Genomic DNA, 13,769 nt, shown 5'->3' on the forward strand with positions numbered 1-13,769 from the left:
TTCTGCAGTCAGATAAGAAGTACTTTCCCCTTATATTATACAACAATTTGAGATTAGTTTGTCTGGCATTTTGGACTGTTTTGCATGAGGCCCGGTTTTAGGGAAAAGCCAACACCAAAAAGTAGCCAATGAGGGTTTTTAAGGTACCTTTATATTTTCGAAAAGATGATAATTATTGAGTTCATTAGAGGGTTATAATACAAGAGAAGGTGAAAAAAAAAATGAAGTTTGTCCATTCATCCCTTCCAGCTGGTGTGGTGACCACTACTAGGTCTTGTCAAAGTGTTAATACAACCCATGTTACATTGTGCCCCACTAGAACATATATAATTTAACAGTTGTATATACAAGTTTTTAGTTTAGGTACATCTTTTTTAATGTATACGAATCACGAATGCTACATGTGATCAAGGAAGAACGAAACAAATTATAGCTTGTTCTAAACAGTTCAAATAATAAAGTAAACAGACAAATGCTACATGACAATGTTCATGAGATCAGGCCATTTCAATAACAAATGATGCCTATCTCTCTACTCTCTAGCACTATACAATTTATATGCTTTCTGCTAATAATTCAGCAGTGTTCTCTTTCAATGTTACAATTCAAGAGAACATGGACTAGCTACTGATGGTGAGTGCAACTGACACATGGGAGTTTTAGAGGTATAAACATCATACCCGCACCTTTCACAAATTGACATGACATGACTAAAAAGAGAACAGTCACCCAAACTTCTCAATCAATTTACAAATTGTTTTGATCGGATATTATGACTCAAAACTTACAAAAAAAAGTTTCACTTTCTATCATAAAGTGAAAACCCAGAAAAAGCACTATCCATTTCTCAATCAAATGTGGAACAATCCATTGAAGAGAGAACCAAAAAAAGATTCTAGTTCTAGCAACTCCCTGATGGGCTTGAGGACGTCAATCAAGTTCTAGCACTACTTTACCTTGAATGATCTTCTTATCTTTTGCCTCATGAGCCTCTTTTACTTGTGTTATGGGAAACGTTTTATCCACAGGTATCTTCATCTTCCCAGCTTCACACAGCTTTCGAATCTCAATTAAACCTTCTAAGTCAGCCCTCATGTATGTCCATGAGTATTCTGCATCACAAGGAAAGAGGGGATTTGTTTTCACATTTTTTTAAAGGAAAAAACTTCATATGTCTAATCAGTTACTGATCTTGATTTATTAGCAGAAAGTTTAGTTCTAACTGTCCAGCACTGAAGACTATTGCAGCTTGCCTAGTGTAAGTTTCTGCCACGAAGGAAAAAAAGCCATGGAGTATATAAAGAAATTACAGCATAACCCATTTTGTAGAATTCCTATTTCTTCATTTGGTTGGTTCAGCTTCAGATTTTATCAATGCTTTAGATATCTAATTCAAAACTTTTTTCCCAAAGGTGATGTAGAGGCAGGAGGAAAATTCCTCTAGCCACAGGCATTATTTCAATTAGCACAATAAATAATAATTTTCTCTCCACCTCATTCACTGCTTCTTTAGCCTACAATGGAGGAGTGGGAGGGGCATAAAATATATATATTGCTTAGCAAAAACAATACGTCAAAGAGAAGATAGAAATCACAGCAAATAAGTGACATAATTCAAGGAGTTAAAGCAAAATAACATATGACAGACTGGCGATATCTACCTATTCCATGAGAGTATCGGTATAGTATCTGTTTTTTCAATAGAAGAGCTGTAGCTACAGGAAGCCCAATAGCCAGTCCAAAACTATCAGCCCATGATGCTGCCTCACCCTTCAAAGAAAGAAAAATGAAAGATTTAACCTCAAATTTCACTAAGGGAAACATCTTAAAGGTCGTTCTGGCAATGAGCCAAGAGGACACCTGCAAGTGTGATAAGATGAAAAAGGTGATAAATTTCTATATCCTACCTGAAGTGTCATGTAGTGCCCACCTCGCTTAAGAAAATTAATGCCCATCCGTTCTGTCTCTGGACCACCAATAGTGTCCAAAACAGCATCGAACTTCCCCTTTATAGCCATTTCAACATCCTGTGAATCAAGAATGAAGTTATAAGACAAAGCAAGTCATATGCAATAAGCACTAGCATCAAGAAAGCATAAGCTCAAAGATTAGATTATCCTTGCATTTTTTTTTTTGTGGGGGGGGAGTGATTGTACTAATCCATAAACATACTGGATGACTATAATATAGGTTATTAGCTTTAGTAATCTGTTACTTTAACTAATTTTACATTCTCAGTCTTAGAGGTATTCTACTGATTTTTGTATATCTGGGTCTTGGGTTTAAGTAAATTAGGTCTTACTGGGTCATATTTTCATCTCCAAGTTTCCCTTTTGGGTTTAGTAGTACTAGAGAGTCCCACTCCTTACGGGACTAGGATTTATTCATATTTCTGGGAGAATAAGTTAAATTAGGATTTATTCATTATTTCTGTTTCATAAATGTAATAAAACAATTAAAATAAAACAAATCAACTTATTCAGATGATTAAACCCCAATTGTCTCTCCCATGTCTCCGCTTTTGACATGATTATTTTCATTGTCTTCCCACTACCAATAATTTTTCTTTTAAAAAGAAATAATTATTTTCATCCATGTACTGATGTACACACAGTAACAGTCAGTCACCTGCCACTTTCAACAAAGGCCAGCTATAGCCTCTTTCAAAATCCCTTTGTTTTATTTTCCTTTCTTACATATTATTTTCTGTTTTCTATAAATCATTATTCTAAGTATTGTTATTTTCCATTTCATGAAATTTTATATCAAAACAAAAAACTTGAATAGCATCTGGCATAATTGAAATATCTGAACTATGGATAGATGATACAAAAGAAGATTCAACACCACCTCAGCAACATAATCAACAGCCTGCTCAGCACCAGCAGCTAACATGCGGTCAATGCTTTGACTTCCACAAGTAGTTACAACAGGGCAACCAGCGGCTACTGCAAGCTGAATTGCAGCAAATCCTACTGCTCCTCCACCTCCCACTACTAATATCCTTTGTCTGTTTGAGATAAGCTAAAGAATATAAGTGAGTGAAACATGAGAGTTTTTAGCAAGCTGAACATCAAGTGAGTAATAAAAATACCAAAAAATAAATAAATAAATAATCAAAAGGTACAGAAAGGAGTAAATAAGAGAAAAAATTATTTTTTACTCATGGAAATCATAATCTCACCAATATAAACATACCCCTCACTTATTCTAGCAGTACTTTTTAGAGCACGCCAAGCAGTCAGTGCAGCAAAAGGAATGGCACTTGCTTCCTACAAGATAACAAAATAACAAAAAGCATGCCTTCAGTGGGCCAAAGTAAATAATGGCGGAAAAATCATGGTCAATCGTTAAATATAGAAAGCACTAAAAATATTGTAACATGTAATTATCAGAGTGATGGTAAAACCAATGAATTGGACATACCCAGACAAAGATTATTGTTGTATCTCTCACTTTGGAGAATTAAATGGGCGTGCAAGAAATAAGCACACCTTTGGACAATATGCAGTTGAAGGACATTTTAGAAAGACTAGCGCAGCAACACACATATAAGTTGAAAACTTTTTTCTCTACTAAACATTACAATCTATAAGAAGTTAATCATCACATTCTAATCATCTCTCCCCTAATTTGAATAAGGGAAGAAAGAAAGAAAAAGGTTAGATCCAATGTGAAATGAGTCTATAGAGTAATTCAAAATATTGCATAATCTATAGTATAATTAATTCCACCTTAGGCACACTTTAAAATGTTTCCTTCTAGCCACAGATCTTAAAAAAAAAAAAATAATGCTTTTCTAAATAATAGCAGATACATAATGAAAAATATAATTTCTGTTACGAATTAGGACCGTTTGATTATACATTCTTTAAAAAAAAAGCAATTTTTTATTAACACATTTACAAAATTTATGATTATTACATATGTTTTTCAAAGGAGCAATAATACAAAAAAGCATTTGTAGTGCTTTTCTTAAAAGTTAAAAAAGTAACTCCTGAAAAAAATTGAAAAAAATTAAAAACCATATCATAAAAGCACTTTTTTTTAAAAGATTATCCAAATGCACCCTTAGTCAGGGTAAAATAAATCCCTCGCTATAGCTGAACTTGTGCTCACATTGACTGCAATACAGTTCTGTAGTCCAACATATTCCCACTTAGGTATCAACTATCAACATTGGTTCTTCTTCAATCAATGAGCACTTGAATCCCTCATTCTACCCAACCCCAAGAGAATGGCGCAACAAAGATATACAAAAAACTATTACACATTGCACATAGTGAAACATACACACAAAAAGAAAGCAAGAGACTTCACAGGGTTTCAGTTAAAATACATTTTTATTGCCTGGTTCCATTCTGACATAGCATTTAGTTAAGTAACTAGTCAGTTATAGTTAACAGCAGTTAGTTGCAACTGCATCCCTTAGTCACAGTTAGTTAGAGTTAGAAATTAGTTATTGTAACAAAGTCCATAGTTACATTCTGCAGATACCCAGTGTTACAAACTGATTCTTCAATTCTCAAATTCTCTCTTCCATGGTGCTCAATCTACTATAATTCCTTTCACATTCATCACATATTGTATTCTAAGTTATAACTTACTAACCCCTGACAACAGATTCATCAACTCAACAGAAAGTTACATATAAAAATTGCAAAATGCTCCAAAGAAAGGGATCAAAACAGAATCAAATTCATTAGAACTAATCTCCAAAATCACAAGCTTCCAAGAACACATACCACATGAGTTAGCGAATCTGGTTTTGAAGTAACCTCCTCTTGGGAGAGAATTGCATAGTCAGCATAAGTGCCTCTCAGTGCAGTTGGATGCAACGCCCCAAAAACTTCTTGACCCACTTTCACAGACCGAACCGAAGCTCCGACAGCCGCAACCTCGCCGCTGACGTCACGGCCCAAAATAAGAGGCAAAAGCGGCTCGAAAATGGAACGACCGTAACCGGAACGCATCTGAACGAAACAACAATTTCAAAAAAAGAATTAAATTCAAAAAAACGAAGAACACCCCATTATTGTACTCGAAGAAAAGAACGAAACTTTGTGATGAATCTCACTCGGGTATCTAAGGGGTTAACGGAAACGGCGCGAGCGCGAACGAGGACATGGTTGGGTTTCAGAGGAGGAACTTGAATGTTGGAGTGAAGCTGGAGAACCTCGGGTCCTCCGAAAGAGGGAAGAAGCACGCCTCTGCAGGTTGAGACATAGGACCTTCGGTGATGATGATGATGATGATGATGATGATTTGAAGCAGAGAGTGTGATTCTTCTCAATCCGCGATTACTCAGAATCCGCATCTTGTCAATGTTAAGAGGTTGGGTTTCAGAGCATTGGAGTGGAATTGGATACCTCTCTTGGGTTTTAGGGATTTTGAGTTTGACGAGTGTGCATGTGAGTGAAAGTGAGTGAGACAAGAGAGGAACGTGTCTGCGTTTTGGTCCGCAGAGAAAGAAAGAGAGAAAAGGTGGCTTCGTTTCGTTGCGTTTAAACGATTGATGTTAATGGCGCGCCCTTGGTAGTTGCGATCTTGATCTAATGGTCATTTGGTGAAAAAAAATCCATATTAAATTACACCACGGTGTCTACTTCTAAAAATTAATAATATAATTTATAAAAATTTGTAATGAATCCTTTCTCATTAGTTATTACTTCTCTATATAGAAATTTTCTGCATAAGACAGTACATTTATTGTGTTTGTTAAAAAAAATTATACTTACTATCATTTTAAATTTATTACTCTTATTACCTGATTGATAAGAGTTGATTTCAAATTAATTCAAAGTAATAAGAATAGTAAATGTAAAATAGTAATAAGTATAATTGTCCCAAAAATAATAATAGTTCATCGTTTAAAAAGTTTTAGGGTGAGAATACATTAGTGTTTGAAATTATAAAAAAATTACTCGTTTTTTTTTTTAGCCCAAAATTACTCTAGTTTTTTAACTTTACAGATGCCGACATTTAATGTGTTTGGTACTTAACAATTAATATAAACAGATTATACTTATAATTTTTTTTTGTCTTAGAAACCTAAAGTACCAAAATGTAACATTTACATGTTTAAAAACTAAGGTGCCCAACTTAAAAATTTTTAGAGACCAATTAAGGAATTTACTTAAAAATAAAACTGAGAAAACATGGCCTCATAATAAAATCTAAAGTAGCCTAATACACTTCATCCTCAAGTAAGGAATATGTAAACTTGTTCATTTTAACACACAAAAAAAAAAAGGAAGGTGAACTTGTCTATTCAAATTAAGCAAAGAATAAAAAAATTGACATTCCTCACTCAATTTACAGAACTGCTATGAAAGTTGCATTTTCTGTAATGTCACCCTTTTTTTAAATTTTCAGTGTTCACATGAAAAAATGGGAGAAATAACCATTAGTCACTTATTTACCGAGTCTCATTAATACGATGGTAAATCACTTAAACGCATATCTAGAGCCTTAACCCAAATGATTGGCTAGAAGCATCTCAATAGAAAAGAAATTATTATCAAAGTGACTTTGTCTTTAAAATGAGCAAGTAATATTATATGATCTTTAATATAATTCAAAATTTCAAAGTACATTCTAATGTTAATATACTAAAGAATGAACAACAGTGCGAGCGAGCTAGCAAATATTGATCTTACATTAACTATGTCAAAAACTAATTTTCGTTCAAATTCAAATTTAAGCAATACAAAAACCATTGAAGGAGAGGTCCCCTGACCAGAATCTTTTTATATTAAAGGGGCACCTGATGCTATGATCCAATTCCAGTGTGGTTGGCATTTGAAGCATCTTCATTCTTTTGCTTCTTTTTCTGCTTCTGTTTCTTTTGTTTCTGTTTGAACCGAAATTGATCTTTTATGCTATTCTCCCATTCTTTTCTGTTTCTTTGGTAAAGCAGCATAGCAGCTCGGGCATCCTCTATCTGAAACAAGAGGGAGGCATTAGACTTCTTATTCCATGTTTTACAGATTCAGATGGATTTTTCAGCATGCTAACACCAGATTGACACATAGGCTCATAGGTAAAAAGCAAATCCCAGTGCACAAGGCTCCCCGACTTACGAGAGTAAAGGTGATGGGCGATTGTACATAATCTTACTTTTGCAATTTTTGCAAAAGGACTGTTTTCCAAACTCAAACCCCTGACTTTTCGGTCACAAGCAGCAATCTTACCACTGCTCCAGGGCTAGACATAGGCTTATAGATGAGGGGGGGAAATTCAAACTTATTAAGAATGGAAGCTTTAACTTCTTAAAGCTAGTGCAATTTTTAGCATAGAAACACAATTGCCAATTACCCAACATACTAATAGTTCTATTTGTCAATTGATCACATGAAACAAAAAAGAGGGTTGGGGGAGGGAGAAAATGTTAGATAGACTAACCGGGCAGTGCTCTCCTGTTTGGATCTTAACACCAAGAAGTTCTGCAGCAAGATGCCGCAGTGCTCTTCTCTTACTTGACCTGCTTAAACCAAGAGGCAAATTTTTAGAACATATTATAGGGACATTTGGAATATAAAAAGACAAAGCAAAACAACTGGAAGAAGCAGTAAGGTGACAGCACTTTAGAAATGGTTGGTACTCGGAGGTATCCCGTATATCCTTTTTGGGATGACCTAATAATAATGCCTGCAAAAGTACAGCCTAATTCTTAGTTTTACATACAACAGACTGACAAGAAAAACATAGATGCAAATCAAGAAAAAGAAAGAGAATAACTGCTACAATGCAGACCTTAAAATCATTGTTCAAGGCATGACCCACAAGGATCCTTCCTTTGATCAACTCTGCCACATTCTTCTGAGCAGTCCAAAAATCTTTTCCTACAAATCGTATCATCATGTTGAAAGATGTATTTGCTTATCAGCGTAGGAATCAAAATGCTAATCATAGAAATGGTTAGGAAAAATCCTCATCCTCATAGTAACGATAAGCTATTATAGCTGCTTTAAAGAATTGAGACATGCTAATAGAGTAATAGCCGAACCTTAACCTCTTAACATTATAGACAATGGCTTCTTTCCAACTGCTAATCAAATTAAACTACACATCGCATATCACATTCTGTCTAGATCAAGCATAATGGAGTATTTAACACTATGACTGGAGCATTTTCCACATTCTCAATCCCACCAAATAAGCTAGACCACTACAAGTTAGGGATTAATACAGGACAGCTCTTGAAAGTTTTGACACGGAACACATGCTTTGATAAAGCCACTTAAAAACTTTGAAATCAAAGATAAAGAACAAAGGAGAATCAAGATGCTCTTGAAAAATGTCCAAACTATATCAGTAGAAGTAAGATGACATCCACAAATGTTGAAACTTGAAACTCAAAGCTGTTGTAGTTAACCCCTCCTCCCTTTTCCTTTCAAGACTAGCAATATAAGAGGCAGAACGTTCTCTTATACAGCATGAAGCATACAAGAGTTTCATAGAGTGTGACTGATTGAAGATTTTAACTTTCAGGGACTACAATGAAGATTAATGTTTCTACAGGGAGATTGAAAGTTGGTATAATTCCCTCTAAATAATAATTTCTTAAGTCTCAACTTGACCATCAGATGTCAAACTCCCTAATATCTTTTGGAACTTTTAGGTTTCAATAATTTCAACTATAATTTAAAATTGTAGACAAAGGAATATCAAGCAAACCTTTTTTCAAATCTCGAGGTCTTATGCCACTAATTTTAGTGCGGAAGTCAACAACCCGCTCAATTGGCCGAACAAACTCGTCATAAATAACATTTCCCCACTTATTAACCTGCCATCAACTGAACTAATATTAGAAAAAATGATTTAGCAATGCAATAGGAGATGAGATGAAGATAGTAATGATAATTGGCAATAATTAATTGTGTTAAAGAAATTTGGAAATTAATATAGTCATATAGAATTTTGGTTTTACTATTAAATGTTAAATTAGAATTCTACTATTTCAAATTTGGACCACTTGAGTCTTAAGATAGGATTTCTTACTCGAAATAGAGTTGAGATTGATTTGGCTTCACAAACATACTGGATGGAATTTCTCAGGGCTTTTAATTTTATTTTTGATGTTGGAAAATAGCAAAAAAAAAAAAAAAAAAAAAGAGGAATTTTATAGTGTTATCAAAAATGGGTTTTGCATCACATTGAAATATTCAAAGTAGCATCATAGTTGTCAATAGCAGGCTTTCATAATGCCAATTAGTGCCTATCTAACACTTGCACTTAATGGTCTCAGATGGATGACAAGAAACTGATAGGATCTAGAAAAATGTATCAGAGATAGCGCACAAACACCAAGGAAATGGCCTAGAATCAATCTGGGTTTTCTGTATATTTAACTAAAAAAGACAATTACAATGAATACAAAAAACAGCAATGGAACAGAAGAAAATTACAATGGAAAAGGAAGAAAAACAAAATATAATTTCAGAGCAATTAAAGAGTGCTCTGGTTCTCTCCCAATCTGGTTTCCCAGCCCAAGTCCCAAGTTCCAATCTGAATCCTTCTCCACACCTCTCCACCCCTTTTATTCCTTCTAACAACCTTGCCACCTCAGCGATTCTTCTAGAATATACTAACTAACAAACTTCATACTCTAATAATCCCCTACTAGCCAACCTACATATATTTACATGACTATATTCCTATCAATACTGCCCCCCTTAAACACTCGCATTGCCCTCAAGGTGAGGTTTAGCCCCTGAGTACCTTCCACCGGGATCCCATTGCTTGAATTGTAGAGATCCACATGTGCTCAAAGTAAGATGTTGTCCACCAGGATCCCATATTTGTCCAACTTGAATGGCTTTTACCACAACAAACGAGAATAAATTTAGGCCAAGTAAGGGCCTCAAAATGTTTGTCAGCAACTGTTGGTAGTGCCTCTTACTTAATCCAAGTAAGGAATTCTCAGATTTGTCAAGAAATAACTCGTTGGGTGTAAGGTTTGATTGTGACTGCAGCCCCACTTTCATTTAAGAATCCTCAGTGATGACTTGTTTCAATTTTTCTTCATATATTGAAGACATTGAATGAGGTTTCAAAGCAAAAGAACGAGAATCTTTTTCTCTTAATGTTTCCAAGTCTTCTGTTGCTAAAATGTTGTTTGTTTCAAAATATGATTCAGCCCCATTATACAAATCCACTTGAGTAGCACTACCCAAAGTAATTGACGGAAATATCTTACAAATCAAGGAAATGTCCAAATCATCTAATGCATCTTTAAGACTCATTTCAGATTTCATTTCCTCACTTCCATTTCCAATTAGGTCAGGAAGGTTATAATCCATAAGAGCAAATACCTTGCATCGAAGACTTGGGTTCCACTGTTTTTCACATATAAAGCATAACCCCCTTTTTCGCATATCTTGGAGTTCGGCCTGGGTTAAACGCCTTCCTTCACTCTGCCCATTGTTACTTGCAACGCTTTCTTCCTTCTTCACGAAATTGGAGACTCCACCCTCTTGAACCCGTGTGTTAATGTTCAGTTTCTTGTCAACGCTTGAGATAGGATTAATGGGACGCGTGTTGCTGCCAGAATTGTTGTTATTTGAACTAATTTGGCTCACGTGCCTTGTACCCACACTGATTGGGTTGTGGTTTGCATGGATCTACCTGACCCGGCCCATTGTCCTTTCACACTAGGCCCAACTCCAAACCCATCACCTAAGCACGTTACATTTGGTTTCTCCCATGTCGTCTCCTTCAACAGATCTTCCAAGCTGGGCATCTCCAATCTGCGCGCGCTCCGTTCAGTTGAGCGCACGTTGCTCGGATTTTCCCCAAAATGTTCGGCTATGAGTGGTTGAGTTGTGGGATCGCCACTGCCATATGTTTTCGTAGCTTCCTCTTCTTCGACGATCTTCAGGAGGTTGAGTGTTGGGATCCTGCAGCAATGGGTTTGACACCCACGCTCGACTCCCTCGATTCTGTTGGATCTCTCATCCTGCAGCGTTTTGTGATCATGGGCTTCGTCTGCTTCAGATCTGTATTCCGATTCAAAGGAGTCTAGATTTCTCTTGCGAGAACAACCACTATGATGATGCTTGTCTCTGTTTCGTCTACCTGCCCTTCCTTGTCGCCGTTGAAGGAGCTGCAAGATTTCTGTCAATTTCTGATCAATTATGCAACTCCTCACTTCTGCAATTTCTTCATTCCTCCTCATCCTCTCTTCTATGATCTCAAATCGGTTGTCCATGTTGTGCATAAGAACCGTTCAAAGCACTCCTAGGATCAGAGTGCTCTGAAACCAATTGATAGGATCTGGAAAAATGTATCAGAGATAGCGCACAAACACCAAGGAAATGGCCCAGAATCAATCTGGATTTTCTGTATATTGAACTAAAAAAGACAATTACAATGAATACAAAAAACAGCAATGGAACAGAAGAAAATTACAATGGAAAGGTAAGAAAAACAAAAGATAATTTCAGAGCAATTAGAGAGTGCTCTGGTTCTCTCCCAATCTGGTTTCCCAGCCCAAGTCCCAAGTTCCCATCTGAATCCTTCTCCACACCTCTCCACCCTTTTTATTCCTTCTAACAACCTTGCCACCTCAGCGATTCTTCTAGAATATACTAACTAACAAACTTCATACTCCAATAATCCCCTACTAGCCAACCTACATATATTTACATGACTATATTCCTATCAGAAACTCAAAAGAAAAATCAAGGAAAAGACAGCCAATGATGATATATCTTCAAACAACATAAACTATTTTTTTTATTTTTTTTCCAATTTGGGGCTCCCGCAAGATATCCCCACACCCTTTAGGTGTGAAACTAATCCCCACTCAAGAGTCTGATGGTGTAGCCCTGGCCACAAGGTACTTCCAGTGGGATTCAACATCCTGCATTGCAGGTAAAATCCTCCCACGTGGAGCTCACGTAGCCAACTGAGCCACACCACATGGTTAAAAAATATACAGTTAAAGTATATATAAGTTATAACTATGAGCAAAGGCACGTTAATCTTCAAAACCATCAGCATTGTATTGGGACAAGAGAATTTAAGTGCAATTCTAAAACAGTATTTCAGGCAGAAATCCATAGCCAATAGAAAATAAAATGGATTAGGATGAAGGGGAAAATTCTATAAATGATTAGTTAATAACTTAACCAATCAGACATTCTTTTCAATGATATGAATTCATCAATGCCAGATAACTTTTAAAAAAAAAAAAACATATTTCTAAATGTGCATATATTATAGCAAGGTGAAGAGGAACAAATTAATACCAGCGTTACTCTTCCAAGGGCACTTTTGTTTCCTTCACCAACGCCAACCATTTCACAATCCATGGCAACTGCATCTGTCAGACTGCCAAATGGTTAATAAGTTAAAGGACAGTGAACTTTAAAACAGAGTGGAAAGCTTCAATAAAAAGCAGTGTAAAACTCTTCTTCTATAGAAATAGCTCTAATTCACATACTTTAGTTACTAATGGCATGTCCTTTTTTGAAGGGGGGGTAAAAACATAGAAGCAAATAGTATTACCAATTTACCATGCATTCAAAAACTAGGAATTAACATCAAACAGCCTCAATGTCAAAATCAAATGGAAAATGCAATCAATTTACAGCATCAACCAAACACAAAACAGTACAAGACAATCCCACTTCCCCAAATTACACAATAACACATAAAAAATCATTATAGTCACCTTGAATCGCCATTTACAGGAATAAGAGGATTAATCTGACAATCATTGGATTCATCATCTTGCCTTTCTTTACGCTTCCCTGTCAAAACAAAGAAAAAAAAAATCTGTCAACTCCAAATCACTATAAGCTGCATTATTTCCAAGGCTTCACCTTTTATATCCACCACTCAATATATACAGCAAATAAGGCACACCCAGAAGGAAAGAAACGATTTTTCTATTACCCAATATTGATTTTGGGGTGTCTTCTTCTGAATTGTTGAAGGTCCTTGAAGCCTTGGAGCCATTCAGCTTCAGCTTCTGCACAAAGACAAACACCAAAAAAAAAATTGATGTAGAGACATGGATTTATGTCTGTAAATGGAAAATAAGGAAGAAGAAGAATAGAGAAGGCACTTGTTGGAGTTGAACCCAGTTTGGGTTCAGTTGGGTTTGCTTTGATTTCTTCATGGGTTCGCCGCCCGTGGTTGCCTTCTGCGCGCTTCAAAACCAGGGTTCCACTGCTTGTGATTTTTTTAAGAATTTTATATATAAGTATAACACTCTTTTTAATTTAATCTTTAAATTTTAGTAAATTATTATAAGTGTTTTTATGAAGAAAAAAAATGTCTCTTTCATGCGGGTAAAGCTTTTCTTTTTTTAATAAGTGTGAGATCGACAATTAATTGAGTCACAATATTATAATTGAATTCTCATGCAACATGAGAAAATCAAAATCCTTAAAAATATTACATATTAGAAAAAAGTATTAAAAAAGGGCAATATTTTTTCGGGTTTGATAGGAGATCAAAATTGTTTTCTACATATACATCAATATAAGTGCCAATCTTTTTTTTTTAAATATAGTAGACTCCGGTAAATTATCTCTATTGCATAAAATAAGATAATTATCTTATGCAACATAAGATAATTATCTTATGCAACATAAGATAATTATTTTCTTTTAAAAAATTTAACCTTTAAAAAATTGTTCATATATCTCACTTCACATCTTAAAATATCACATGCTTTTTAAACTTATGCATGTTTATAAAAAAGTTGATTAATTATATTTGTTTTTATAAGAATAATGCAATCTTTTGTTTTTTTT

General features: G+C 35.2%; 2 protein-coding genes across 2 annotated transcripts; both read right to left on the reverse strand.

Annotated features, from left to right (window-relative positions):
• Positions 1–445: 445 nt before the first annotated feature.
• LOC133302455 (uncharacterized) lies at positions 446–5,454 on the reverse strand. The gene is made up of 7 exons (XM_061502227.1): positions 5,078–5,454; positions 4,746–4,973; positions 3,199–3,272; positions 2,851–3,010; positions 1,908–2,027; positions 1,662–1,770; positions 446–1,112 (listed from the first exon to the last, which is right to left on the reverse strand). Exons 1-7 carry the CDS (start codon positions 5,315–5,317, stop codon positions 931–933), a joined length of 1,113 nt encoding a protein of 370 aa, XP_061358211.1. The 5' UTR covers positions 5,318–5,454; the 3' UTR covers positions 446–930.
• A 1,131-nt stretch (positions 5,455–6,585) lies between these two features.
• On the reverse strand, positions 6,586–13,174 carry LOC133302462 (uncharacterized). Its single transcript, XM_061502234.1, has 9 exons — positions 13,076–13,174; positions 12,904–12,979; positions 12,680–12,758; positions 12,255–12,336; positions 8,680–8,788; positions 7,756–7,844; positions 7,586–7,650; positions 7,405–7,483; positions 6,586–6,943 (listed from the first exon to the last, which is right to left on the reverse strand). Exons 1-9 carry the CDS (start codon positions 13,127–13,129, stop codon positions 6,773–6,775), a joined length of 804 nt encoding a protein of 267 aa, XP_061358218.1. The 5' UTR covers positions 13,130–13,174; the 3' UTR covers positions 6,586–6,772.
• Between the last annotated feature and the right edge of the window lie 595 nt (positions 13,175–13,769).

The sequence above is a fragment of the Gastrolobium bilobum genome, unplaced genomic scaffold (assembly GCF_033153095.1).
Source record: "Gastrolobium bilobum isolate Gb01-03AN ecotype WA unplaced genomic scaffold, APGP_CSIRO_Gbil_v1 utg15844, whole genome shotgun sequence".
NCBI classification, from domain to species: domain Eukaryota; kingdom Viridiplantae; phylum Streptophyta; class Magnoliopsida; order Fabales; family Fabaceae; genus Gastrolobium; species Gastrolobium bilobum.